Source organism: Seriola lalandi, unplaced genomic scaffold (assembly GCF_002814215.2).
Source record: "Seriola lalandi dorsalis isolate HSWRI2012SDOR001 ecotype SW California unplaced genomic scaffold, Sedor1 jcf7180002054861, whole genome shotgun sequence".
NCBI classification, from domain to species: domain Eukaryota; kingdom Metazoa; phylum Chordata; class Actinopteri; order Carangiformes; family Carangidae; genus Seriola; species Seriola lalandi.
The window spans coordinates 1,231,416-1,255,569 of record NW_019525414.1 but is presented as its reverse complement, the minus strand read 5'-3'; the positions used below and the strand labels follow the sequence as shown (position 1 = coordinate 1,255,569).

At 42.0% G+C, this 24,154-nt stretch overlaps 1 protein-coding gene across 1 annotated transcript; it reads right to left on the bottom strand.

The window, feature by feature from the left end:
- Positions 1-10,144: 10,144 nt before the first annotated feature.
- gpr173 (G protein-coupled receptor 173) lies at positions 10,145-20,900 on the bottom strand. The gene is made up of 2 exons (XM_023427426.2): positions 20,132-20,900; positions 10,145-16,357 (listed from the first exon to the last, which is right to left on the bottom strand). Exon 2 carries the CDS (start codon positions 16,151-16,153, stop codon positions 14,969-14,971), a length of 1,185 nt encoding a protein of 394 aa, XP_023283194.1. The 5' UTR covers positions 16,154-16,357; positions 20,132-20,900; the 3' UTR covers positions 10,145-14,968.
- Between the last annotated feature and the right edge of the window lie 3,254 nt (positions 20,901-24,154).

Genomic DNA, 24,154 nt, shown 5'->3' with positions numbered 1-24,154 from the left:
GACTGATGTTTTCATGTCTTTTTTTTTTTTTTTAAACAAAGTGACACAGGAAACAGAAAACGAGATGTGTGTGTGTGTGTGTGTGTGTGTGTGTGTGTTCTGGTAATCACATTATGGGGACAACAATCTGTTTACACAGTCACGTCATGGTGACCTCTTGCAGAGTGGGGACAAAAAATCAGGTCCCCATGAGGAAAACCCTTTTAAATGAATACAGGAGCTTTTCTGAAGGTGCCTGTGTGGTTTTTTTTTTTTTTTTTTTTTTTGGGTACTGCCCACTTCCTGGTCCTCATTAAGAAGGATTTTAGCAGCCAATACATTTTCAGTGTTACAAGTGGCAATCAATACGGTGGACGAGTAAGAAGATTATTTGCAGCAGATGCCATCTAAAGAGTTAAGAACCAAACCAATATAACCATTGATCAACCCTAAAATTAAGTTAATTTGCTTTAATTATTTAGCAGGTTAGCTAGGTGGCTCCGATTGACTACAGAGGCTGAGTGAAGGCTTCAAACATTTGACTTTATCTGATTCTGAATGTGATTCTGAAATGTTTTCCTACATTTTTCCAACTAGTTGCATGCATTTTAGCGTAAATGAGTTTATGCAAACCAAACACAACTAAATCTTTAGATTAGCTAATTGTTTGCTCTCAGACGGTAGGCTTATGTGGTCAAAATGATTCCTTTTATAATATTCCACCTTTTATAAATGTAAATGTGATTTGTATTTTGCCATGAGAAATTCAGGATCAATATTTCAAGTGTTACATTTAAGTGAATTGATTGCATACATGTACAAAACACTGGTTTTGACCAAAGCGCCTCACAGAGACATTTAAAATACAATTCTACAGATTCTGCATGTGAGAGATTAGAGACTGAATGAAAAAAGTGAGTTACTACCCTGGTGTTTACGTACATACTGTTTTCCTTTTGAGTCCCCTGCAATTCCTTTGCTTTTGAAATATATGAGCATGAGAGTTTGTAAAAGTATTATACAATTAATAATTTTAAAGACCTCAAACTGTCACTGAGTCGAATGCAAACCTCTTTTTTTACATTTCCGTGCCGTTTGAAATGCCACCACGGATAATTCTACAGTCTCTCTTTGTCATGTTTTTGTTATTTGAAGCAGCTAAAACTGAAGAACATGTATTGTGATGGTAATCTAGTGTGAATCGGTCCACATTACAGTTCCAGGGCTAATGCATGTAGAAGGTTAGTGCTAGTGGGATGTTTTGGGCACATTTTAACCTGCTCATTGACTTTTTTTCTCGGTTAATTATCAGCCTGTTCTGGACACTCACGACGTCCCCACAGCACATGTTCAGTGTTTGAGTAGAAACTGTGTGAAAAGTTGGACACAACTCTAACCCACAGGGAACTTGAACACTGTGTGTGAAAGGTCCCCATAAAGCCTGTTTGATTAAAATGTGTGAGTGCAGACAGAACTTTGCTGTGCAGGAGGAACTATTTTACTATGAATTTGGATTTTGTTCTTTAATTCTGGTGTATGATGGGATGCATCTCATTTTAGAGATTTTGTCCGAACAAGTGGTCAGTCTATTAGTATTTACATCAAAGTGACAATTTGTACCTTATGTTCTCATATTCTGAAATATTTTAATTGTACAATATGTGTTTACAGATAACCAGCATCTGATGTCCATTCAACTATTTTTGTTCATGAGCAGATATTATAATGATGAAAATTCTGTTCACACTTTTTATTCACAGAGTGAATGTCAAAGTGAAATTGAGAGTATTGTCTCAAGACTAAAACGGACTAAAAGCATCATAGTAAGTCATTTACTTGGCAAACAACATAAATGAAATGTACATTTTGTAGTCTACTAACCTGGGATTATATCAAGGGGTGCAATCAACAATTATTTTCATTTTCAATAATTCATTTGCTTATATTCTAAAATGATAAATCATTTGGTGTATAACATAACCATCACTTTAAATCACACCATTTCATTTTGAAGATAATGTCATCAGTTGAGTTCTTTTTTTTTTCAGATCAAATGTCCAAAGCCCCAAAATATTTAGTTTATTATTAAATTATTTCTTACTATTTATTAATGTTTCTATTTTTCATTTTATAGATGAAAGATTTTGAAGATTCTGGTGATCTATATGATTCGGCATCAGAGAGTGGAGATGAATATATTCCAAACTCCACCTCTGAAAGTGACAGTGGTGTCAGCCTTGACACAAGGACAAAACGTCAGCCTCTTTATGATACACTGGATGTCTCGGGCTCAAAGAGTTCCCCTATCTGTGATTCCACAATGCCAGACAACATGACCTTTGACAGCTCTACATCTGAGGCCATTGGAGAAGAAGAAGGACCGTGTTCAAGTCAGAACATTAATGATAGCATAGTTGTTAGTGCATGTCAGAAAAGAGGTGGGAGTAGAGTTTATGACAAGCGACATTATTGCTTATACTGCTCTAAACCATATGCTAAAATTGCAAGGCATCTAGAGTGTGCACATCAAGACAAATCTGATGTGGCTAAAGCTCTGAGCTTTTCAAAGGGTTCCAAAGAGAGAAAAAAAACACCTAGATTATATTCGCAACAGAGGAAACTATGCTCACAACGCTGCTGTTATGGAGTCAGGAACGGGTGAACTAGTGCCATTTAAACGGCCACCAAAAGAAGCCCAAAGCAATGACTTCATGCACTGTGCATATTGTCAAGGACTGTTTACACAAAAGGTCCTGTGGCGACATATGCGCACTTGTAGCCTTAAACCTGGATCAGTTGCCCCCAAACCAGGGAAGAATCGTGTTCAGTCCATGTGCACATACACAGCGCCTGTGCCTTCAAACATAAGTAAACAAATGTGGGGAGTAATCAGCGTCATGAATCCAGACCCAGTCACAGACATAATAAGAAATGACCAAGCTCTTATTGATGTAGGGCAGCTCTTATTGAACAAAGGTGGGATGTCAGAAAAGAATAAACAGTGTGTCCGGGAGAAAATGTGAGAAATGGGAAGGCTGATTCAGAATGCCAGGAGAATCACCACTTAAAAAAATAAAGAAGGAAGATCTCATAAATCCAAATAAGTACTTGGAGACTGTCAAAGCTGTCAAGGTTACATGTGGGTATGACAGTGAAACAAACAAGTTCTTGATTCCATCACTAGCAAACAAACTTGGTAATGCCCTTGTTAAAGTAAGCAGACTCTTAAAAGCTCAGGGTTTAATCTCAAACAACCAAGAAATGGTCAAGAATGCCAGTGAGTTTCAAGATGTCCATCAGGAAACGTGGAACGAGCACTGAGGAACAACAGGGAAGCAAAGTGGAATGTGCCCAGTCTCATGCCCTTTACTGAAGATGTCCAAAAAATGCATGCATATCTCAATAAAGTGCAAGATGAGTACTACAATTCACTCTCTGAAAGTCCCTCCACAAAATCCTGTATGGAGCTTGCAAAGGTTTGTCTGGTGCAGACCATTCTCTTTAACCGGCGTAGGGAAGGAGAAGTGGCAAGCATGCCCTTGTCTGCATTTTCTGCAAGAGATACCTCTGATCCCCATGAGGATGTGGACTGGGTACTCTCTGAACTAGAAAAAAAAGCTCTGCAGACACTTCACAAGAATTATTATCAGGGGAAAACGTGGTCGCCCAGTTCCAATCGTTCTGGCTCCAAAAATGCTGTGTGCGTTAGAACTCCTTGTTAAGCAGAGAGACGCATGTGGAGTTCTAAAGGACAATGGTTACATGTTTGCAAGACCAGAAGCTATGACACATTTCCGAGGTTCAGACCGCATCCGTGGCTTTGCAAAGATGTGTGGTGCAAAGTGTCCCAAGTCACTGACATCTACCAGAGTCCGAAAGCTTGCCGCAACCCCATTTGAAAGCCTCATGTTGCATCTCTATATTATCTATGAAGAAGTAAGCTAAATTTATATACTAGTACTGTTTCTTTTAATTCTACTTCATTGCAGATTCAATCATTCTTTAAACAAAGTCAATAATCTGAGGATATGTTTGATGTAGATGCATGTCATATGTGATTAGCAATATGCTTATTGTTGGTCCCCACTAATCACAAGAGACTTTGTGTGAAATAGGCAAATTATATGTTAATGAGGTCCCCATCAGCCATGTCCAATAGATATTTCTTAAGTCCCCATTTAGCATGGTCCAGTCATTACTTCATCAATTCAGCTGTTTGAAGTCGTGTTTAAGGTAACGAAACTATTGTGAATGTACCAGATTTTTTTCTTCTAGAACCTTTAGAAAGGGTTGTCCCCACAGGTGAAGATCAGAAAGTTGGCAATTGTTTACAATGATATTGGTAATAAAAATAATGCTAAGAATAATGTATATTAATGGTAATGTGGTAATAGCGGCAATGTACGTATGCACATATATATACAGACAGCATAATTATGATAATATAATACAATAATAATGTGATCATGTATTATAATGATAATTGGGATGGTAATTATCATATTCATGTATTAAGTATACAAAATATCTATCTATCTATCTAAGGGTGGAGGAGAAGCCACGCCAGAGCATCAGAGGGGCAAGGGGTCCCCAGCCCAACCACCCAGCGCCACAATCGGGGACCCACGCAGCAGACAGCCAGCCGCTCCCTCCTTTTACCTCTCCTCCTTCCTCCAATGGAGGTTTTTGAAATTGGGTAGATACATTTTCATTTAGGGTTTCATTATACATTTTTTTTTCGCTGATGTGTTGTCCTGCTCGGGGAAACCCCCAGAACATTTTAGAGGGGGGTCTGCCCACTGAAGAAAGACACACCTAAAATATAATATAATATAATATAATAAAATGTGTTTTCATGTCTTTATTGTTGTAGTTTAAATAGGGCTCAGTGTATTTTAAACCTCACCTTTGAATTATACAACATGTCACCACTAGATGGTGCCTCTAGCACTCTGAGTCCTCCGTTATAACAACGCCCCACAAATCTACTTTATATTAGAAATATATGAACTACTTACACAAAGCACCCTTTATAAAACTAATATAAAAATGAAAATCATCATATCTAATGTAATTTTCCAGTTTCAGTGCTGATGGAGCGTCAGCTCTTCATACTGGAGCTGATGCTGACATGAAACCGATGAAAAATGAAACTGAAACAGGTAAATTGAAACAGGTAAATTATAAACCACCAATCCACAACCTTCTCCATTCTATACTGTGTTTGCTATACACTTGACACTTTATGTTTATGGTTTTGATCCTTTTCTTAGAAAGTCGACATTGAAATCCAGCGTTGCATTCATGTCCAGTCAAAGATCCCTCCACATGTTTTAAGATATAAAAATACTCAGCTGTGAATACCAATACAAGCCTGCTTCTAAAAAAGTTGGTGCGCTGCGTAAAACGTAAAAAGAAACCAAATGCGATGATTTGAAAAAAACATTGAAACCCCATATTTAATTGAAAATAGCACAAAGACAACATATCAAATGTTGGAGTTTCATTGTTTTCTGAAAATTATATGCCCTTTTTGAAATTGATGCCAGCAACACTTTCCAAAAAAGTTGGGACAGGGTCATGTTTAACTCTGTTGCATCACCTCTTCCTTTAACAACACTAAGCATTTGGGAACTGAGGAGACCAACTGCTATAATTTTTAAAGTGGAATGTTTTCCCATTATTGCTTGATGTAGCCTACAATTTCAGCTGCTCAACCGTTTGGAGTCTCCTTGGTTGTATTTTACATTTCATAATGCGCCAAACATTTTCAATTGGGTGACAAGTCAGGACTGCAGGAAGGCCAGTTTAGCACCCGGACTCTTTTACTATGGAGCCATGCTGTGGTTTACATTGTTTTGCTGAAATAAGCAAGGTCTTCCCTGAAAAAGAGGTCATATAGTTGGCAGCATATGTTGCTCTAAACCTGTATATATCTTTCAGCATTAATGGTGCCTTCACAAATGAGCAGGTTACCCATGCTATGTGCACTAACGCACCTGCATACCATCACGGATGCTGGCTTTTGAACTGTGCACTGTTAAGCGCGATGGTCCTTCTCCGCTTCAGCCTGGAGGACAGGGCATCCATGATTTCCAAAAACAAATTTTCAAAATTTCAAATTTTGACTTGTCAGACCACAGAACAGTTTTCCACTTCAGTCCATCTTAAATGAGCTCGGGACCAGAGAAGGCGGCTGCGTTGCTGGATCTGATTTCTATACTTAAATGGTAAGGTTTCAATTTGCATTTGTGAATGCAGCGAGGAACTGTGTTAACAGGCAATGGTTTTTGGAAGTGATCCTGAGTCCATGCAGTGATGTCCACTACAAAATTTTATCTGTTTTTAATGCAGTGTCGTCTGAGGGCCCAAAGACCACAGCCATCCAATATTGGTTTTCAGCCTTGTCCCTTACCTACAGAGATTTCTTCAGATTCTCTGAATCTTTTAATAATATTATGTACTCTACACAATGAAATCTCCAAATTCTTTTCAATTTTACATTGAGAAACATTATTCTTAAATTGTTGCACTATTTGCCCGCAAAGTTTTTCACTGAGTGGTGAACCCCTCCCCATCTTTACTTAAGAAAGACTTGTCTTGTCTTGTCTTTTTTATACCTAATCATGTTACTAACCTGATAATGCAGAAAAACAGGAGAGTGCTGCACAGGGTCAAAAAGGTATTGTGGAGAATGTAAAGAAAAAAATCAGGTGCTCTTCCAGGATGAGGCCAGTGGTCAGATAAACTAGAAAAAAACAACTGTCCAGTGTAATAAGTCTTATAAGAGTTGAAACTGTACAATGGCAATCAGAAAAAAATATCCGGGGCACTCTGATTGTAGATGTGAAACTAAAGATCCTTTATTAATATATGGATATGCCAACGTGTTTTGACGCACAGTCTTCATCATGGCATAAGTGCAATGAGTGAGCAATTTTTCTAGTTTAGTCATGTTACTAACCTGTTGCCAGTTAACCTAATTAATTGTGAGCTGTTCCACCAGGTGTTTGTTGCCACTGTCCCAACTTTTTTGAATGCTGTCGCTGGCATCAAATTCAAAACGTTTTAACATTTGATATGTTGTCTTTGTGCTATGTTAAATTAAATATGGGGTTTAAATAAATTAAAATCATATTCTGTTTCTATATATGTTTTACACAGTGTCCCAACAGGGTTGTAATAAACATTGTTTAATCACCTGATGTCCCTGTCCTCTCCGTCAGAATCTGTGAACATGTAAATATTGTTCAGATAAATCATGTCATACTGACCACTCTCAGACTACAAATGTGACCTGGAAGTTTCAAGTTTCCATGTCACACCTGTGTAAGCTGCATAATGGATCATGATTGGCTTTCAAACTAGTTGTGATGTCACAAAGTAAAGCTCATATGTCCAGGTGCTGGACTGAGATTTTAGATGACAGACAAACAGATGAATGTTAAAACAAACTCTGTACAATCTCAGTCTGCTCTGCTTAGTTTAGTCAACCCATCCGCCTCTTTATTCAAACTTGATGAAAATAGAGATGATGTAATAGAGAACAGATGAAGCACAGAAGAATGGGCAGGACTGGATCTACATGTTGTTCCTGTGGAGAATGGAGGCGGTGACTCAGAAAACAAAGTGAGAGAGGCTGAGAGCTGCAGCAGTTGTTAAACAGGGATCAGACATGGAGGTGGACACCTTCCAGTGTTACACCGGCAGAGTGTAGATCGACCAGCAGAGGCTGAGACACTGAAGCTCACCTCTTGGTAATTGTTCACACATAGCTGGTAGAATCATACACTTAGTATCTAACAAAAGGATGTACAAATCTGGTATGTGGCTGGGCTGTGTGTGTGTGTGTGTGTGTGTGTGTGTGTGTGTAGGGTGTGATTGTGAAAAAAACGTCCTATATATAATACTCTTACAGCACAGCAATAAAGGCCCTGTTAAGAAGTAATAGGTTTCGGTCCACTGAAAGGCTAGAGGGCTTTTAATTTGACATGGTTGCAGGAAGTGTTGAGTTTCTGTTGATGCCTAAAGCAATGACTTCAACAGGGCAAACATGAGCGGATCAAAATGAGGCATCCTCTAAAATACTGACAAACTACACATATCAGACAGAAGGAGTCTGAGGTGGAGATCTGGTACCTTCAGCAGGTACAAAGGTAAAGAGAGGCCCTGGTCTTTGTTGGAGGAAACATGGTTGTAGATCTGCTGTAAATGCCCCACTGATGATGCAACACTGACAATGTCAAATGGGAAAAGTTCAATGGTGTAACTTCATCACTCAACTCTATCACTCAGTCAGTCAGTCAGTCATTGTCTTTGCAGATGCAATCTAAGTGACATCTGATTGGTGTAACCAGGTGTCATTAGCTAATTCCAGCAGCTAATGATTCTGTTTCCGCAATGCGAACCACGCCTCCCTCAGCCTACAGCAAATAAACTACATTGATTACATGTACCATTATCACTGAAGGAGGCAGAGGAGTAACTGAACATGAGACAGAGCAGCAATCGCTATGCTAATGTAGCTAGCAGAGCTGAATAGTAAACAACTCTGGGGTTAGCAAGAAAATCCCTAAAAGAAGGAGAGCTATGAGTGATGGGGTTAGGGGTAGTGAAGTTAGATGTGTGTGTGTGTGTGTGCGTGTGTGTGTGTGTGTGTGTGTGTGTGTGTGTTGAATGAGGATATTTGGAGTTAAATAACAGAAAGGTGAATTAGCATGACAGAGGGAGGGGTCATGAGTTCACAGTGTGTTCTCAATAAGAACATCTCACCATGAGTTTGTCTCCCTCACCTTGTGTGACAGGGATTGCATCGGATTAAGTGGATTTGTGGAGGATCAGGACTTCATGAGCTCCAGGTGAAGAGACACAGGTGGTTGGTGTCACTGAAAGGTAAATAAGGCAGATGGCTGGTGTCTGGGTCAAAGGAAGCTCACTAAATGGGTCCTAGAATCAGACAGCATAGAGGAAATTCTATGCTGTCTGATTCTAAGACACATTTAGTGAGGTTGAAGAAGTTTAAGGAGAGATTCAGGTTTACTCATATGTGAAGTGAAGGACTTTGGTGTCTGTGATCTCTCCCTTCTTTATACTGGCTGTAAAGAAATCCTTCTTCTAACAGTTGAGTTGAGGCTAAAATGAGGCTTCAGTCTAAATGTGTTAAATCAGTGTCAAACCCTCGAGTGTGAAAAACACTCCAAAGTCAACAAACATATTTCCCGCATGGAAACAGGTTACTCTCCATGCAGGCCCCATGTTTGTCTGTAAGGTGTCGCTAACCCTTTTCAAACGCTGCATGATCAACAAGTTAAGATTTTTAATGTTTGCTATTCACAAAGTTTTAGGAGAAACTGCTAAAAATAATGGCTGCCAGTCCTAACTTTAGGACTCCTTATTTTAGTAGTAGCTTAGAGGACTCCTAACTCACTAAGACCAAATCACAAATAATCACAAAGGACCACTGTCAATAAATGTCTCTGACCCGACATCATAGGACAATTCATACCAATTACTTTAGATGTTCAACAGCTACAGGGAAATAAAGCAGCTTCATGGTTGGTCTGACCGCTGTGGTCAGTACCAGAGATGGAACTCATGTAAAAATTATTGTACCATCCTAAGACGAAGAAAAAAACATCACACCATCAACACACAGGTTGTATTGATGCTGCCTGTACGGTTGTAGACATTGTTGTATAGTGTCCTTGATCTACACACGATTCATGGATCTGAATGGAAAATGACCTGATCAGTTGTTTGTAAGGATCATATTCCAGCTGGATGTCACCTGGGGGTGGGGGGTGGGGGGGGGCAGTGGATATCCATGTAAAGCACAGCTTCTCACACAGGTGGCTAATAGGTTAAGTTAGGTAGTCTATGATATATATATATATATATATTTTTTTTTTATTCTTCTTATTTTTTTCCATTGAGTGAATTAAATGTAAAAAGTTTTTATATTAAAATTAAATTCTCCCGGGTCGACACAAACCTCATCATACAGATGCATTTTGGAGAATGCCCTACTTTTGTAAACAGCATCTAATCTGTTATTATTTAGTTTGTATCATCATCATCATCATCATCATTCTCTTATACATGTTATCTGCGACACCACCACCGAGGAATTCTGGGAGATCCTGCCACACTCATAATAATCTTCTGATCATTTCAAAGGAAATTTATTTTCATTGCAAAACCCACAACAGAAATCATGAATTGGCAGATACATGCGTAACAGCTCGACCACGTTTGAACAGAACACGGAGCGGAGGGAAAGTGGAGAGTTCCTCTCTCATCCTTCAAACCTGTTTGACCTCTGACCTCAGGAAGCACCGAACTGAGATGTTTACTACTAGAAAGTTCAATGAAACACTGTCATCTGAAGACGCACTGTGACACAGCTGATCCATGTCTAACTTGTGTCTGGTTCATTTACTGCTGCAGCCTCCAACAGACACTTCACTGACCTCTGTTTCCTTCTAATGGAATCAAGAACCACTTTCTGTCTTTGACTGAACAATTTCTAGTCCAGCATGGAGAGCGCTTCCTCACGAAGCTTCAAAATAATGATGCTTTTTAAAATCTTAAGCACAAGTGATTCTCAGGGTTAGACTGTGTGGGCTCCTTCATCCACTGTGACACAACACCGAGCTGAAACTGTCGAGACAGGTCTCCTCTGGTCTGACTGACGCTTCACTCTGACCTCTGGTCTGACTGTAGCTTTACTCTGAGACAGAAGGAAAAATGAAAGGATATCCTAGCTAATTATAATTAATTTCTTTGTAATTTGAACAATCATGTTTATGTTCATGTTTTAGAAAACGACGACGACAAGGTGTGAGAAAGGAAACCAGCAGATGATTCAGCATTTATCTGAACCACTGGACGTGGAGGTCAGAGTCATTAAACTGTGGTCAGCTGGGTCACAGGTCGATGTTTACAACAGACCTGACTGCTCACCTGACCCTCACACTGTGATGTCACTGAGGTCACAGGTCTCAGGACAGTGTTGTCGTTATAGTGGAGACGACCCAGAATGAACCATGTGATGTCCTGCTGATTGAAGCTGTCAGCTGCATGAACTTTGTAGTTTGATGTCAGTGATGGCTCTCCGTTATCTCAAGCTCTTTTACCTTCATTGTCCCTAAATATGTACAAAAATCCTCCAATTAATAACAATAATAATAATCTATCATGTTGTTTAAAAAGGGACTTCTAGTAAACGTCATTGGTTGAAAACATTCAGCTCTTGGTATCAGAGACAGAAACACTGAGGAAACAGGGGTGATGTATCTGTTCAGGACTTTCCCTCTGTAACTGACACACACACACACACACACACACACACACAAACAGAGTCACAGTAGAAATACAATGATCAGGAACTCTTTGTTGCATTTCAAAGTTAGTTTGCTGTCAGTATAATACACACTAAATACAGAGGTCACAGTCAATTTACAAAAGATCATGTGAAACTGAAAAAGCTCCTCAGGGCTCAGCGTCGGCTATGGACCACGTGTCTCTGATGATGTCAGAGAAAAACACAGATCCAGAGCGGCTCCACTCTCGTCCTCAGACTCGCTGTGACTGTCGTTCTCGTCTGCCATCACGTCCTCAGTCCTGCAGCTGCTGATGGAGCAGAGACTCGTCTCTACACAGTGTTGTCCTTCAGCAGAGACTCCTGTCTCTGCTCTGGTGCATTGGTTGGATGTTCTTATGGAGTAAGGCCATAATTCAGGAAATAAAAACAACATGAGTGGCTCCGCTGCTGCTGCTGGGGGCCACAGACACAGGGGCCCCTCACACTACGGATCCTGTTTTCAGACATTCACTGACAAAATACAATCTTCACCTCCCCGTCCACCATCACCCCCACCATCACCTCCACCTTCACTTCCATCTTCACCCTCACCTTCACCTCCACCTCCATCCACAGATCATGTTCAGAGAGAGCAGACAGGAGCTCAGTGTATCATCATGTCTGTAGATTTGTGTGAACAGGAAGCAAAACATGTCCCTTCACATGATGATTTAAATCTAACTCCACCCAGGTTTACTTTGCGACACTGACTACCCTTTTGCCTGCTCGGGTTCTCCTGTTTACCTCACCTCTCTGTCCTCATGATTCATTCAGGTTCGGATAGATGTCATGATTTTGACTGAATTTGCAATCAGTGTGACAAAACCTGGTGAATTTGAAATGGACAGACATGCGCAGGTGTCTGCTGTGAACAGGTGAAGTAACAGCCGGATCAATAGCTGGACTGAGGACGAGGAGGGTCCTGAAGCTGAAGCTGGGGGACAGAGTCCCACTTCATATCTCCACTGAGACTGTGGCTGAGACAAACTGTCTGATCTAACATGACTTCCCTTGAGTTTTACGCCTTTACCTCCTGGTTTGTCCGTCAGAAAGAATCCTGGACAGATCATGTTCAGTCAGGTTTATTGACAACAAACTGCTTCAGGCTTGTGTCACTGGCACAGACAGAAGTCAAACAGAAGACTAAAACAGGAAGTCCTGCAGCTCTGTCATGTCTGTCACACCTCTTTCTTTTTTTTCTCTGTTTTACTTTGGCTGATTGATCAAACATGATGTTTCTCCTCTGACACGTCCAACCACAGAAATAGGAACTGGACTGTTGGAAATCAATGCTTCATTCACTCAGTCATACATATGAACACTTGATTCTCTGTGTGGAGTGAGATTTCAGACAGGAAGTGATGTTTAGAGACTGGAGGCCCAGTCACAGCAGAATCTACATACAGTTCAGCCTCAGACTAATGAGCTGAACTTCTGATGAACACTGACACAGTGCAGGTTCAGTAGATAAAACTACCAGGAACAACCACTGGACACTTCGGCTGTTAACACCATGTTTTCCAGTGCAGGTTATAATGTGTTATAAAGTGTTTCAGACTGTCTGACGTGTGAAGTACAAAACTGTTGATGATCTCTGAAGGAACAATGAAGGCTCAGTCACTGTGACCCTCCTGCTGAACTGCTTTGCCAATGTTTGTGTTAATTACAGGAATATGAACATATGATCAGTGTGGTAACAGACACACTGCAGCTATATGTTCGTGGCATTGATACCTGGGTGCAGCCTGCTGATAAGTGAGTATCAACAGTCTTTCTCCTGTTCTCACAGTGGGCTCTAAAGGTCTTTTGGACATTTACTAGTAAATTGTCCAGCAAATGCTGCCTCTGCTGGACATTCAGGGTACTGACTTACTGGATATTTAACAAATCTCTGCTCTGGGATCATCAGTTTGAGGGAATTACATGATACTCAATGCATTTGGACATTAAAAACAGCATAAAGTAAATAAAGTTCACTCAGCAGCCAATGAGAAGTGATTTCCAACATCCTCCATCTGTGACTTTCTGCAGCTGCCGCAGCTCCAACAGGCAGGTGAGGAAAATTAAACATCTCATGCACCTGTGTTCAGACTCACACTGTCACTGTAACAAGCTGCTGCTCACTATGAACTGAGCTGATCAGGTCTCACACAGTTACAGTATTTCTGCTGTCAGCTGAAGCATCAATGAGTGACAGACTGACGCTGCGTCCACACCATGACACTATCATTTGAAAAAGCAGTTTTAAGACCAAATTGACCATTTTAGCTCCATATCATGACCATTCACCTACAATGAGCATGTGCGATCCGGTGTAAACAGGAAGTACATTGACTATTTTGCACTTGGTTAGTTACGGTGAATCCTCTGAAGGAGGAACAGCGAAGACAGCTGTAGCATTAAAATAGAGAATGTAAGTGAACAACAGCTGCTAGGAAAGACAACAAGGTCAGTAACACTGTAATTCATTATCATGTTGTGTTCACCACTGGTAGTTGAGGCTGATGAGAGCCAATCAGGAGGCGCCATCGTTTCCAAAGATCAGTTTTCTAACACAACCCTAGAGTTTTCAAAATAAAACATCAGTGTTTCCAAATGTCTTCGTTTTCAGTGCTTGAAAACTCTGGAGTTGTGTGGACGGAGGAGAAAACGTAGGAAGTTTTAAAATGAAAACATAGCAGTGTGGACGCAGTCTGAGACAGTAGACATGGATAACTGGTCAACAAAGAAAATACATCACACACATGAAAATTTTCCTGTCACTGATGTGTTCACTTCAAACAAAACAAACAGTCACATCATGTTGGATCAGGTTAAACCATCTCCCTGGTCCATGAGTAGAAGGACCCCAGCATGGTTCTCACAAACCTGACTTCTCCCAGCTTCTATGATTTGATTTTAAAGCCTCATATGACATAATGTCTTTTGTAATTTCACCTGACTACTGACTGTAAAATTATTAAGAGAACTGATAGTAAAAACTTGATTCTTTGTGTCTATGTGGGTGAATAATTGAACAAAAAGAGAGTGTCTATGGATTCAATGTTAAAAAGTTAAGGTCACGGATCCCTGGAATCAAATGATGGTGTCTAGAGCTGAAAAATTAAGGACCAATAAAACAGGTTTGTGAGGGCACCATGAACGGCAGTGTCTCAAGTTCAACTCTGGGAATCTTTGTTGCATTTCTCTACCTCCTTTCCTCGTCTCTCCTCTGTCGCCATACAAACAACATTATCTAACTAATCCAGCCTCTTAAAGATTCTCCACATCACCATGACGACATCCTTATCAATCCACTTTGACATTCTTTATGAAGCAGCTTATGTAATTTGTTGGTGGTTGTTTGTCTGGCTTGGTTTCCACAATGAGCGTTATTATTTGCATGTTCTGCTAATATAGTATTCTGGTTATCAAAAGTCTGATTCCACATATTCTGTAGTTCTGAGTGAAAATGGGTTGGTAGATGGAGATACATGCTTACCACTCCAGTGTTTTTACCATGACACTCACTAGTTTACACCCATTGCTTGAAAGTAGCTTGTGTAGAATCAAATACCACAATAACTTAAGAAAACACTCCCACAACACATCAGTTGATTGGCCCTTGGTTTACATCATCTTCTCTGCTTACATGACGCAGTAAGGCTCTCGTGGCAGATGAGGTTTAGTCCTGCAGCAGGCTGGTAGATTGGAAAGGAGCCCTTTCTTCAAGTCTTTGTTAAGGAAGAAACAGACAATGGGGTTGACCCCGGCTTGAGCGAAACTCATCCACACGGTGGTGGAGAGGTACCGGTGTGGTATTGTGCAAGCCTTGACAAACACCCTCCAATAGCAAGCCACTATGTAGGGAGACCAGAGCACCAGGAACAGCAGAGTGATCACATAGAACATCCTGCCGAGCTGCTTCTCTGCCTTGAACTCCTCCATGCCTAACAGGCGCCGGTTCTGGTTGTGCAAGTTCTGCCGGATTCCCAGCAAAGTGGGGGGCATCGGGCCCCTGCCAAAGCCTGCAATCCAGTTGGCTGCCGCTTGACCAGTGGCCCCTGGCCCGTGGAAGGTCCAGTTCTGACTGATGGCCGGCACCATCTGGACCGGCTTCATTTTGCGGTGCTTGTATTCAAAGAGGAGTAACTTCATGTAGACCACGTGTGTGGCTAAAATGAGCACAGCAAGCATTAACATAAAGCCCAGCGTGTCATTGGCCTTGAAGTAGCGATGCTCAAAGATGCACTGGTCCTCTTCACGAATGAACTTGTAGGTGCCCACATCAAAAACAGGTGGGAAAGCCATGGCCACAGACAGCGTCCACACCATGCACACCACTGCCACACATGTCCAGAATGTCATGCGCTTTGAGTAAAAGCGGTGGTGCGCAATGGCCATGTAGCGTGTCACGCTGATGCAGAACAGCATGAAGGCGGCATGGAAGCAGAAGAGCACTGCCATGAAGGCCACCACCTTGCAGCTCAGCACACTGTAGGTCCAGGCTGAACCGTTCTTTATAGAAACCAGCACAAAGGGGAAGCAGATGGCTGAACGGATGGTGTCTGCCAGGCACAAGTCCAGCAGGAAGTAATAAGGTGCCTTGTGCAGGGCGCGATCTCGCAGTACGAGCAGAGACACCACCAGGTTACCCACGAGGCTGATGCAGATGATCAGCCCCAGCAGTACCAGTTTGATGTAGGTAGAGACAGCTGAGGACGGACTCTCTGCTACCATGTCTCCTGCTGTAGCTGCCACTGCTGCCATTGGCCCAGCAGGCCCTTCGCTGCTCTCGTTTCCATTTCCCATCCTGAATGCCCCCCCACCCATACCACCGTTTCTTCAAGCACCAAAGCCACCACTCCCCCACCACCTCCTCCGTCTGCTGGTTGTTCCTTCGTCCTCGTGGTTGCTTCCTCTTTTGCAGTTCACAAGGAATAGGAACACCTTAATCCACATTGCCCCATGTCGAGCAGGGTCCCTTTATTGGTGTATTAGTGGCCTCACCTCCTGATCCTCTCCAGGAGCCTGAAACTAACCAGAAAAAACAAAGAATCATGAGTTTGGAGGGACTCCTGCATCCAGGTAGTACACATATACTACTACATACATACTACCTGAAGTTCACTGAATTCACTGTCATGTTGATGAAACCAGTTTGAGACATGGAGCATTATCCTGCTGGAAGGAGCCATTAGAAGTTGGTGAACTGTGGCCTCGAAAGGATGAACATGGTCAGCAACAATACTCATATAGACTGTGACGTTCAGACCATGATTGATTGTTATTAAGAAGAAAACATTCCCCACACCATCATGACTCCACCACCAGCCTGGACAGTTTGGCTCCATGCATTCAGACTCTGACCCTACCATCTGCTGCCTTCAACTGTCCAGTGTTGGTGGGTCTGTGTCTGCTGCAGCTTCAGGTTTCTGGTCTTGGTGACAGGAAGTGGAACCTGACATGGTCTTCTGTTGTCGTAGTGTGGTTCATATACGTCAGGAGATCAGCAGTTTGAGAAACACTCAAACCAGCGTCTGACACCAACAATCATGTCACAGCCAAAGTCACAGAGTCACATTTCTCCTCATTCTGACATTTGATGTGAACATTACCTGAAGCTCCTCACCTGGATCTGCAGTGTTATATTCACTGCTTCCACATGATTGGCTGATTGGATAACTGCATGAATAAGCAGGGGGACAGGTGTTCTCTAGACAGTGCTTGCATGTGTATTTATGCAAGATACTCCTATAACCATGGTAACACACATAAGTGACTTTGAGTTGAAGAGTTAAAACAGAGGTGTGTTAAGTCTTTTCTTTTTTAGGAGACCACTAGCTGTCTCCATGTGTCTCAGCCCAGCTGTCTGACCTCTGGTGTTGTGTCCCTGTCTCAGTTGAGAACCTGAAATCTACCATTCAGATTTCTTTAACACCATGAGCCCGTCCATGCCTTAAGATGACACGAAGCAGGTTAACTTAGTTATCTGTTGCTTCTCACTAACTCATGTCTAACAGACACATCTCCATTAAACTGTAACTGTTGTTCTCTGTTGACGGCACCACAGTCATCTCCTAATCTTTAAACAAGCCAAACATTGGTTAGTGGATAGAACTCCAGTGTATTGTTTGGAGGATACTGATGAACTCAGGTGGGTAGTAGGAATTAAAGATGGTGGTTCAACCTTAAAGTGATAGTTGTAGTTATTTGTCGAGGGGTTGTGTGAGGTAGTCATGTATAGTCAGTGTGTTACCTGCAGTAGATTCAGCTATTCCTACGCACAAGCGTAGGGATACGGTGGCTGCAGCCACAAGTCAGCTGAGTGAATCAGAGAGAGCTTTGTTTTGACAGGAAGATAAAGAGGGGAAAATATCCTACATGAAACAGATACTGGATTGTTTCAGTGGGCGTCTTTAAAAGTGACTAAGGGCGTTTTCACTAACCTTTCACTAAACTTTCACTAACCTACAGTTGGTTTGCTCTGGTCCGATTCAGTTGATGAGTTTGTAAACAGAGAAAAATTTAAGTGAACCAGAATGCTTCATTACAAACCAGGTGAGAACCTTCCTTCTCTTATTGGTCAGATTGTCTGGAGCAGGAAAGTAAACACAGGTAGAAGGTTACAGGATCCATTGAGCTCAAACTTGTGAGTTCACTTGCTAGTGGGGACAGATCCAGTTCAGTTTGTTTGGGATCGGACCAAGACCACGTCCTCGAAAGGGTCTTGGTGCGATCGTTCTGGTCCACACCCGAGTATGATCACTGTTTTCACACCTGCACAAACGAATCGTACTGAGGGAGAAAACCAACCAGGGTTTGTTTTAACCGGACTAAAAGGGGCAAAATTAAAACCTTAAAAGGTGTTTTCTGCTCGCCCCTCCCACAGCAGCACATTGCTCTGCTTCTGTACCAGTGCTCCTGCTGTTTCTCTGAACTGGCAGCATGCTGATCTGAATCTGCTGCAGGTAACACACTGACTATAGATCAGCACCTCACAAACCCCACATCAAATAACCCCAACTAACACTTTAAAGGGTCAGTTCACCCAAACTACAGAAACATGTTCTCGTAGTTACAGACATTTGTGTTTTAACAAACCAATGTCACTGATTGATGTTACTAATTAGCAAATGTTAGCATGTTAACACACACACACACACAAAATGCCATTGTGAGCATGTTAGCATGTGGGTGAGACAGCCCTTTGAGAACAGGGGTCACGTTCAATGAATATTTTCTGTCATTTACTGAATCTTTTGACAATGATGGAAAAAAATCTGAAGGCTTTCCGTAATATTGACAAAACAATGAGCCCGATCTACCATTACGTTAAGTAATTCACACGCAACACCATCGATAACCATCATCTAGTCTCAGGTGCAGCCATGAGAAGTTGACTGAGGCAAAGACACAAAACCTGATGACAATCACCTCTGCAGCAAACTGCCAATGTGAGCACCCAGTCTAAGTCCATGCAGGCCAGTGGAGAGGTCTGAGTTCACAGGCTGCAGCAGGTCAGTTGATTCATTTTCATTTATTGTGAATAGTTTGTTCATATTTTAATCGTAATGGTCTAATTCTGTAAAATTACATCATTTGTATTTCCCTGTTTAGGCTTGAAGGCCGCTGTGTTTCTGTCACTTCTGTCCATGTCAATTAGATCTGAAAATGAAATGCTATTCAATCGGTTAGGCTCATCATCATTAAAAATGAAAATGACAGGTAATAACAGATTCTGTCTAGATGATGATCCAGAGGAAAGTCCGCACAGTCTCTGTTTCAGACCACAGGCTGAAACATAAAAAGACATGAAGGTAAACCAGGGTGACTGTTGTTTTGTCAGCACAGATGATTTTGAAGAAGGACAATGAATTAATGAATCATTTAACGAATCATTATATTGACACTGGTTGGTAAAGTGTCATATCAGCTGTTTGTGACGAGGAAATGTCATGTAGGAAATCACTCTGCTGCTTTACTGGATGAGTGAAAACACTGGATGATGAGTGTGATGAAGAACACAGATCAAATCTACTGTGTAAGTCATTGAGCTGTTTTGATCAGGTCATTTGTGGAGCTCCACACACTAGGAGCTGTGAGGAGCTATAAGGAGCTGAGGGGAGCTGAAAGGCTGTGTGTCTTGAAGGAGGGGCTTTGTGAAGCTGGAAGTTGGTTGGCGGTGGAGGGCAGAGTCACTGTCAGGAACTGGGTAGCAACAGCAGCCCAATACCTCTGGCTCGATGTTGGTGGGAGGAGGCAACAAAGCTCACTGGATGAGACATAGACAGAGTCACTCTCTGACAGTGGGGCCCAGAGTCAGGCCTCCTCACATGGAGCATATAGGTCTGATGAGGACTGGAGAGCCACCAGCTGCTGCAGTCCGGTTTAAATCACGCACCATACAACCTGTAGTCCTTCAGCAGGTGGCGCTATGCTCTATACAGGGAACATCACACCTCATGATAATAAATCACTGGGCAGCTGAACAGGCCCCGGAGCTGCTGGAAACCTGCACTATCTCTCACCAACACACAGAGTCTCACAGAGTCTCACAGAATCATACAGAGTCACACTGACCACTGACGCTGCTGTGGTGCATCACATACCGGGACACTGCTCTGCATAATGCGGCCCCTCATGACATGATCAGAGGCTGAGGCAGACAACAGGCTCCTGATGTCCGGGCCTGCAGGAGGCTGCCGGACACAGGCTCACTACATGGGGATAGACTGATGCAGGGATGCAGAGCAGTCAGCGTGACGCTCTGTAGGAAATACAAAATGGTAGTCGTGTTGTGCTGCTCACCTGCGGTGGGCTGCTTGTCCTCCGGGCTGAGGCGGGCAGGCCGGCCGTTGCAGTCTCTGTTCCACAGAAAAATGAATAACCGGAAACAAGTGGTGAATCAGGGAGAGCAGCATCCGACTGTGTCCAGGTCCAGGTCTCTGTGGACGGGGGAGGGAAGCTTGTTGCGGACTCCTTCAAAAGACAAAGGCTTTAATAAAAGCTCAGCTGCGTTTCCTCTTTTTTCTTGTGCATGTCATGTCTCCGTGTTTTCCACACAAGCTCGTGCCAGTAGATCCCCAGCCCCAGAGACAGCACAGAATATGGATTCATCCCTGTCCTCTCAGGCTCACTGAGTCCAGTCCGGCTCACAGACCGCAGGCGGCTCCGTCCTGTAGCAGCATCAGTGAACTACCAGCAGACGCCCTGTGAAACTGCTCCTGCTCATAGTCTTCCTTTCGCATTGTTCCGGTCAAGACGAGGGAGAGCCCACGTTTGTTGTTGGTGAAATCCTTCAGCATGTCTAAGTAACTCGAGGGCCCTGGTCAGACACAAGTCTGTTCGCTAGCTACCGCACTGAGGCTAGAGAAGCCCGGGCAGGCAGGCTGTCGATCCCCATTCTATCCCGCAGCCCGTCAGCGGCCCAGCGTCTCACCGACAGGCCGGTACACGGGGCGAAATCTGGTGGGGAAACAGCCTGAATGCGACGCTGTGGCTGGCAGGTGGAAGCGTGGCTGTGTCTGGAGGAGACAGGCTGCTGGGCGCGAATAAGCGCAGCATCCAGTGGTTGGAGCAGGCAACTCCTGCTGGTAGGCAACACTGATTTAATCCCGTCTGAATGTCCCATAGACAGGGCCGGTCCGAAGCTCTGTGGGGGGTGTGGGCAGAACCTTCCCCCTATCCCCACCATAAACCAGGGTTCGTGCAGGTATCATCAAATTAAATTTAATAAACCAGTCTGTATAATGAAGTCTAGACTTATTTTATTAGTAGCCTATGTATTTGAATATTATGTCATATTTTTGTCAATATGATATGATACATAACTTCATCATTTATAATATAACTATATATATATAGACATATACAGACAGCCTCTCCTGCCCTCCCTGCCCCCAAACATGATTAGGATTTATTAAAAAAAACAAAAACACCATGCACACAATCATACACACACACACACACACACACACACACACACACACACACACACGCAAACAGCAGATGAGAACAACATGTTAATATGCAACATCAAGGGCTGAGAATGAGAGTGGTAGGTGTGGCCGATGAACATGCAGTTTAGACGGGATAATGTAACCTAGGTTATTTTCTGCAGCTGCAATTTACAGATTGGTAGATGCTGCAATTTACTGAGCTTCCATAAACTCCTCACATTTAGACAGTAGATGCTGGCTAGGCAGCTGTCTCCACTCAGACAGGTGTGTGGAGTGAAATAATGGGGACATGGGTTATTATAGCAAACCTAAAAACAAATGTGAGCAGAAAGTTGTGTAACTGTATCTGAATCTGTAAATGAGAAAAATCTCTAAATGCACACTGAGATATGTTAATGTGTACAGGAATCTGCAAATGAGTATTCAGAATCTGTGGATGTTATCAAATCTGTAAATATGTAGAAAATGAATGAGATAATGTTAATGAATGAAAAATATTTTTCTCAAGTCACCAGTTAAAACTAAGGTTGGCTCCTTTTTATATGTGACTTTTGTTAATCTTCCAATTAATGTACTGTCAGTTTGACCATGGAGAAGTACGGAAGAGGATTAGGGCCACATTTTTTTACTTGTTTTAGAATTATGACTTTAATCCCAGAATTCCGAAATAAAAGAAAATTAAAAACATTCTCCTGTGGCTCTAATCCTCGTCCGCAGAGAAGTGTATTTACAGTATGGAATATTAAAAGGTGTATATTTATGTTGATATTAAGGTAATATATACTGTCGCCCATAAAGTTGGAATAATTTTGTTTTCAGACACAATCCTCTGTTTATTCCCATTTAAATGCACCAGTAATCACTTTTTACCAGGTGCAATGATTACATTATGTGTCCCAATTACCCAGGTGAAATGAAATAAATCACATTGTCACAATCATTTCATGGAAAGAGGTCAAAAATATTTTATTCCAACTTTATGAGCAACAGTGTATTAACGTTGTATATTTATGTTTGTATCTGTAACTTTAGTTCTACTGTGGTACGCAGACAAATGGCCACATGGATTTGCAGATGCAACTGATTACTTGGCTGTGTTTCCAATATTTGCCTCTGTCTACACTGTTTTAGGAAGGAATGTTGTTTTGTGCAGATATTCAAGGTTCCCAGAGGATGAAACCTCCTGACTTGTGTTAGCCCTGACCTTTCACCTGCCACCATGAGGTTGACATTTGTGACTCGGTGACATATCTCAATAACTATTGGATGGATTGAAAATTTGGTCAAGACAGTCATGTTCCCATCCAGATGACCTGTCATAACCTTTGTGATCCTTAGTGCCATCATCAGGTTAAAATGTTATTTTTTCATTTACACTAAGCAAGCAGAACTAATTACATTCCCAGTAGTCTCAGCTGCAGCTTGTTTTTAATTAGCAAATCTTAGCATGCTAATACACTTTACTCTGATGAATGTGGTAAACGTTACACTTGCTTTACATCAACATGTTAACATTGTTATTGTGTTCACGTTTTAGCATGCTAAAGTACCACTGTGGCTAAGTACAGCTCTGATGAATGTGGTAAACGTTACACTTGCTTTACATCAACATGTTAACATTGTTATTGTGTTCACGTTTTAGCATGCTAAAGTACCACTGTGGCTAAGTACAGCTTCTCAGAGCTGTGAACAAAGCCAGTAAAATGTACTGCAATGAGACTGTAATGACACGGTTATGACAGTGTAATGAAACTGTCATGACACTGTAATGACACTGTTATAACACTGTAATGAAACTGTAATGAAATTGTCATGAGACTGTAATGACACTGTTATGACACTGTAATGAAACTGTCATGAGACTGTAATGACACTGTTGTAACACTGTAATGAAACTGTCCTGACACTGTAGTCACACTGTAATGAAACTGTCATGAAACTGTAATGACGCTGTTATGACACTGTTATAACACTGTAATCAAACTGTAATCAAACTGTCCTGACACTGTAGTCACACTGTAATGAAACTGTAATGAAACTGTAATGAGACTGTAATGACACTGTTATGAAACTGCAATGACACTGTCAATAAGAATTAGTGAGCAGGACCAGCACCAGCACAAAAGGTGTGACTGTCAGATGGAGGCAGTGGCTGCTAACTACATCCTTCAACCTAGAGCTAAACACAGACGTGAGCATTTTCCTTTCTTTTTAAATCCTTTGTGTATGTGTCCTTTTATGTTGTCTTTATTTTCTCTCATGTCTTTGATGTAATATGTAAAACACAGATTTATAATAATCAAGGATCCAATAGTTGCAAATGTGTCCAATGATCAATGTAAGAAGAAGAATACATGGAGTCAACGTATCTTTACAGTCCCACCCTCAGTACATGAATGTATGGTACTGTATCATTGATGGTGATGATGATGATGAACAGGTTTTAATAATGAGGCAGCTGCAGTGGGGCTCCATGTATTCTAATGGCAGTCATGCAGCGTAGTCAGATCTGCCTCTGCAGGCCACTGGGCTGGAGTGAGCAGAGGTCACAGGAACATGTGGCAGTGGTGATGACATGAAAAGCTTCACAGTGTGGCCTGGACCACTGCCTTCATCATGGCCACTCAATTGTGTGTTTGTGTAGTAGGGGTTTATGCCTCAACAGCTGTCTGCTCAGCTGGAAGCTGGACTCTGTAAAATGCTAACCACAGCTACTCTGCTCTGGAATAAAGCAGATGTAGTGCTCTGCACAACCGGCTGACATCATTATTCGTAGAGTGAAGCAGCTCTTTAGGAGAGAAACTTGTTGTATTCAAGATGATTTCATGTCTCAGTGAAACAGACCAATATTCACAACACCCTATAGGAAGAG

Bases quoted from the DNA above. Each gene is read 5' to 3' on its own strand.
- gpr173 (XM_023427426.2), bottom strand. From the start codon at position 16,153: ATGGGTGGGGGGGCATTCAGGATGGGAAATGGAAACGAGAGCAGCGAA.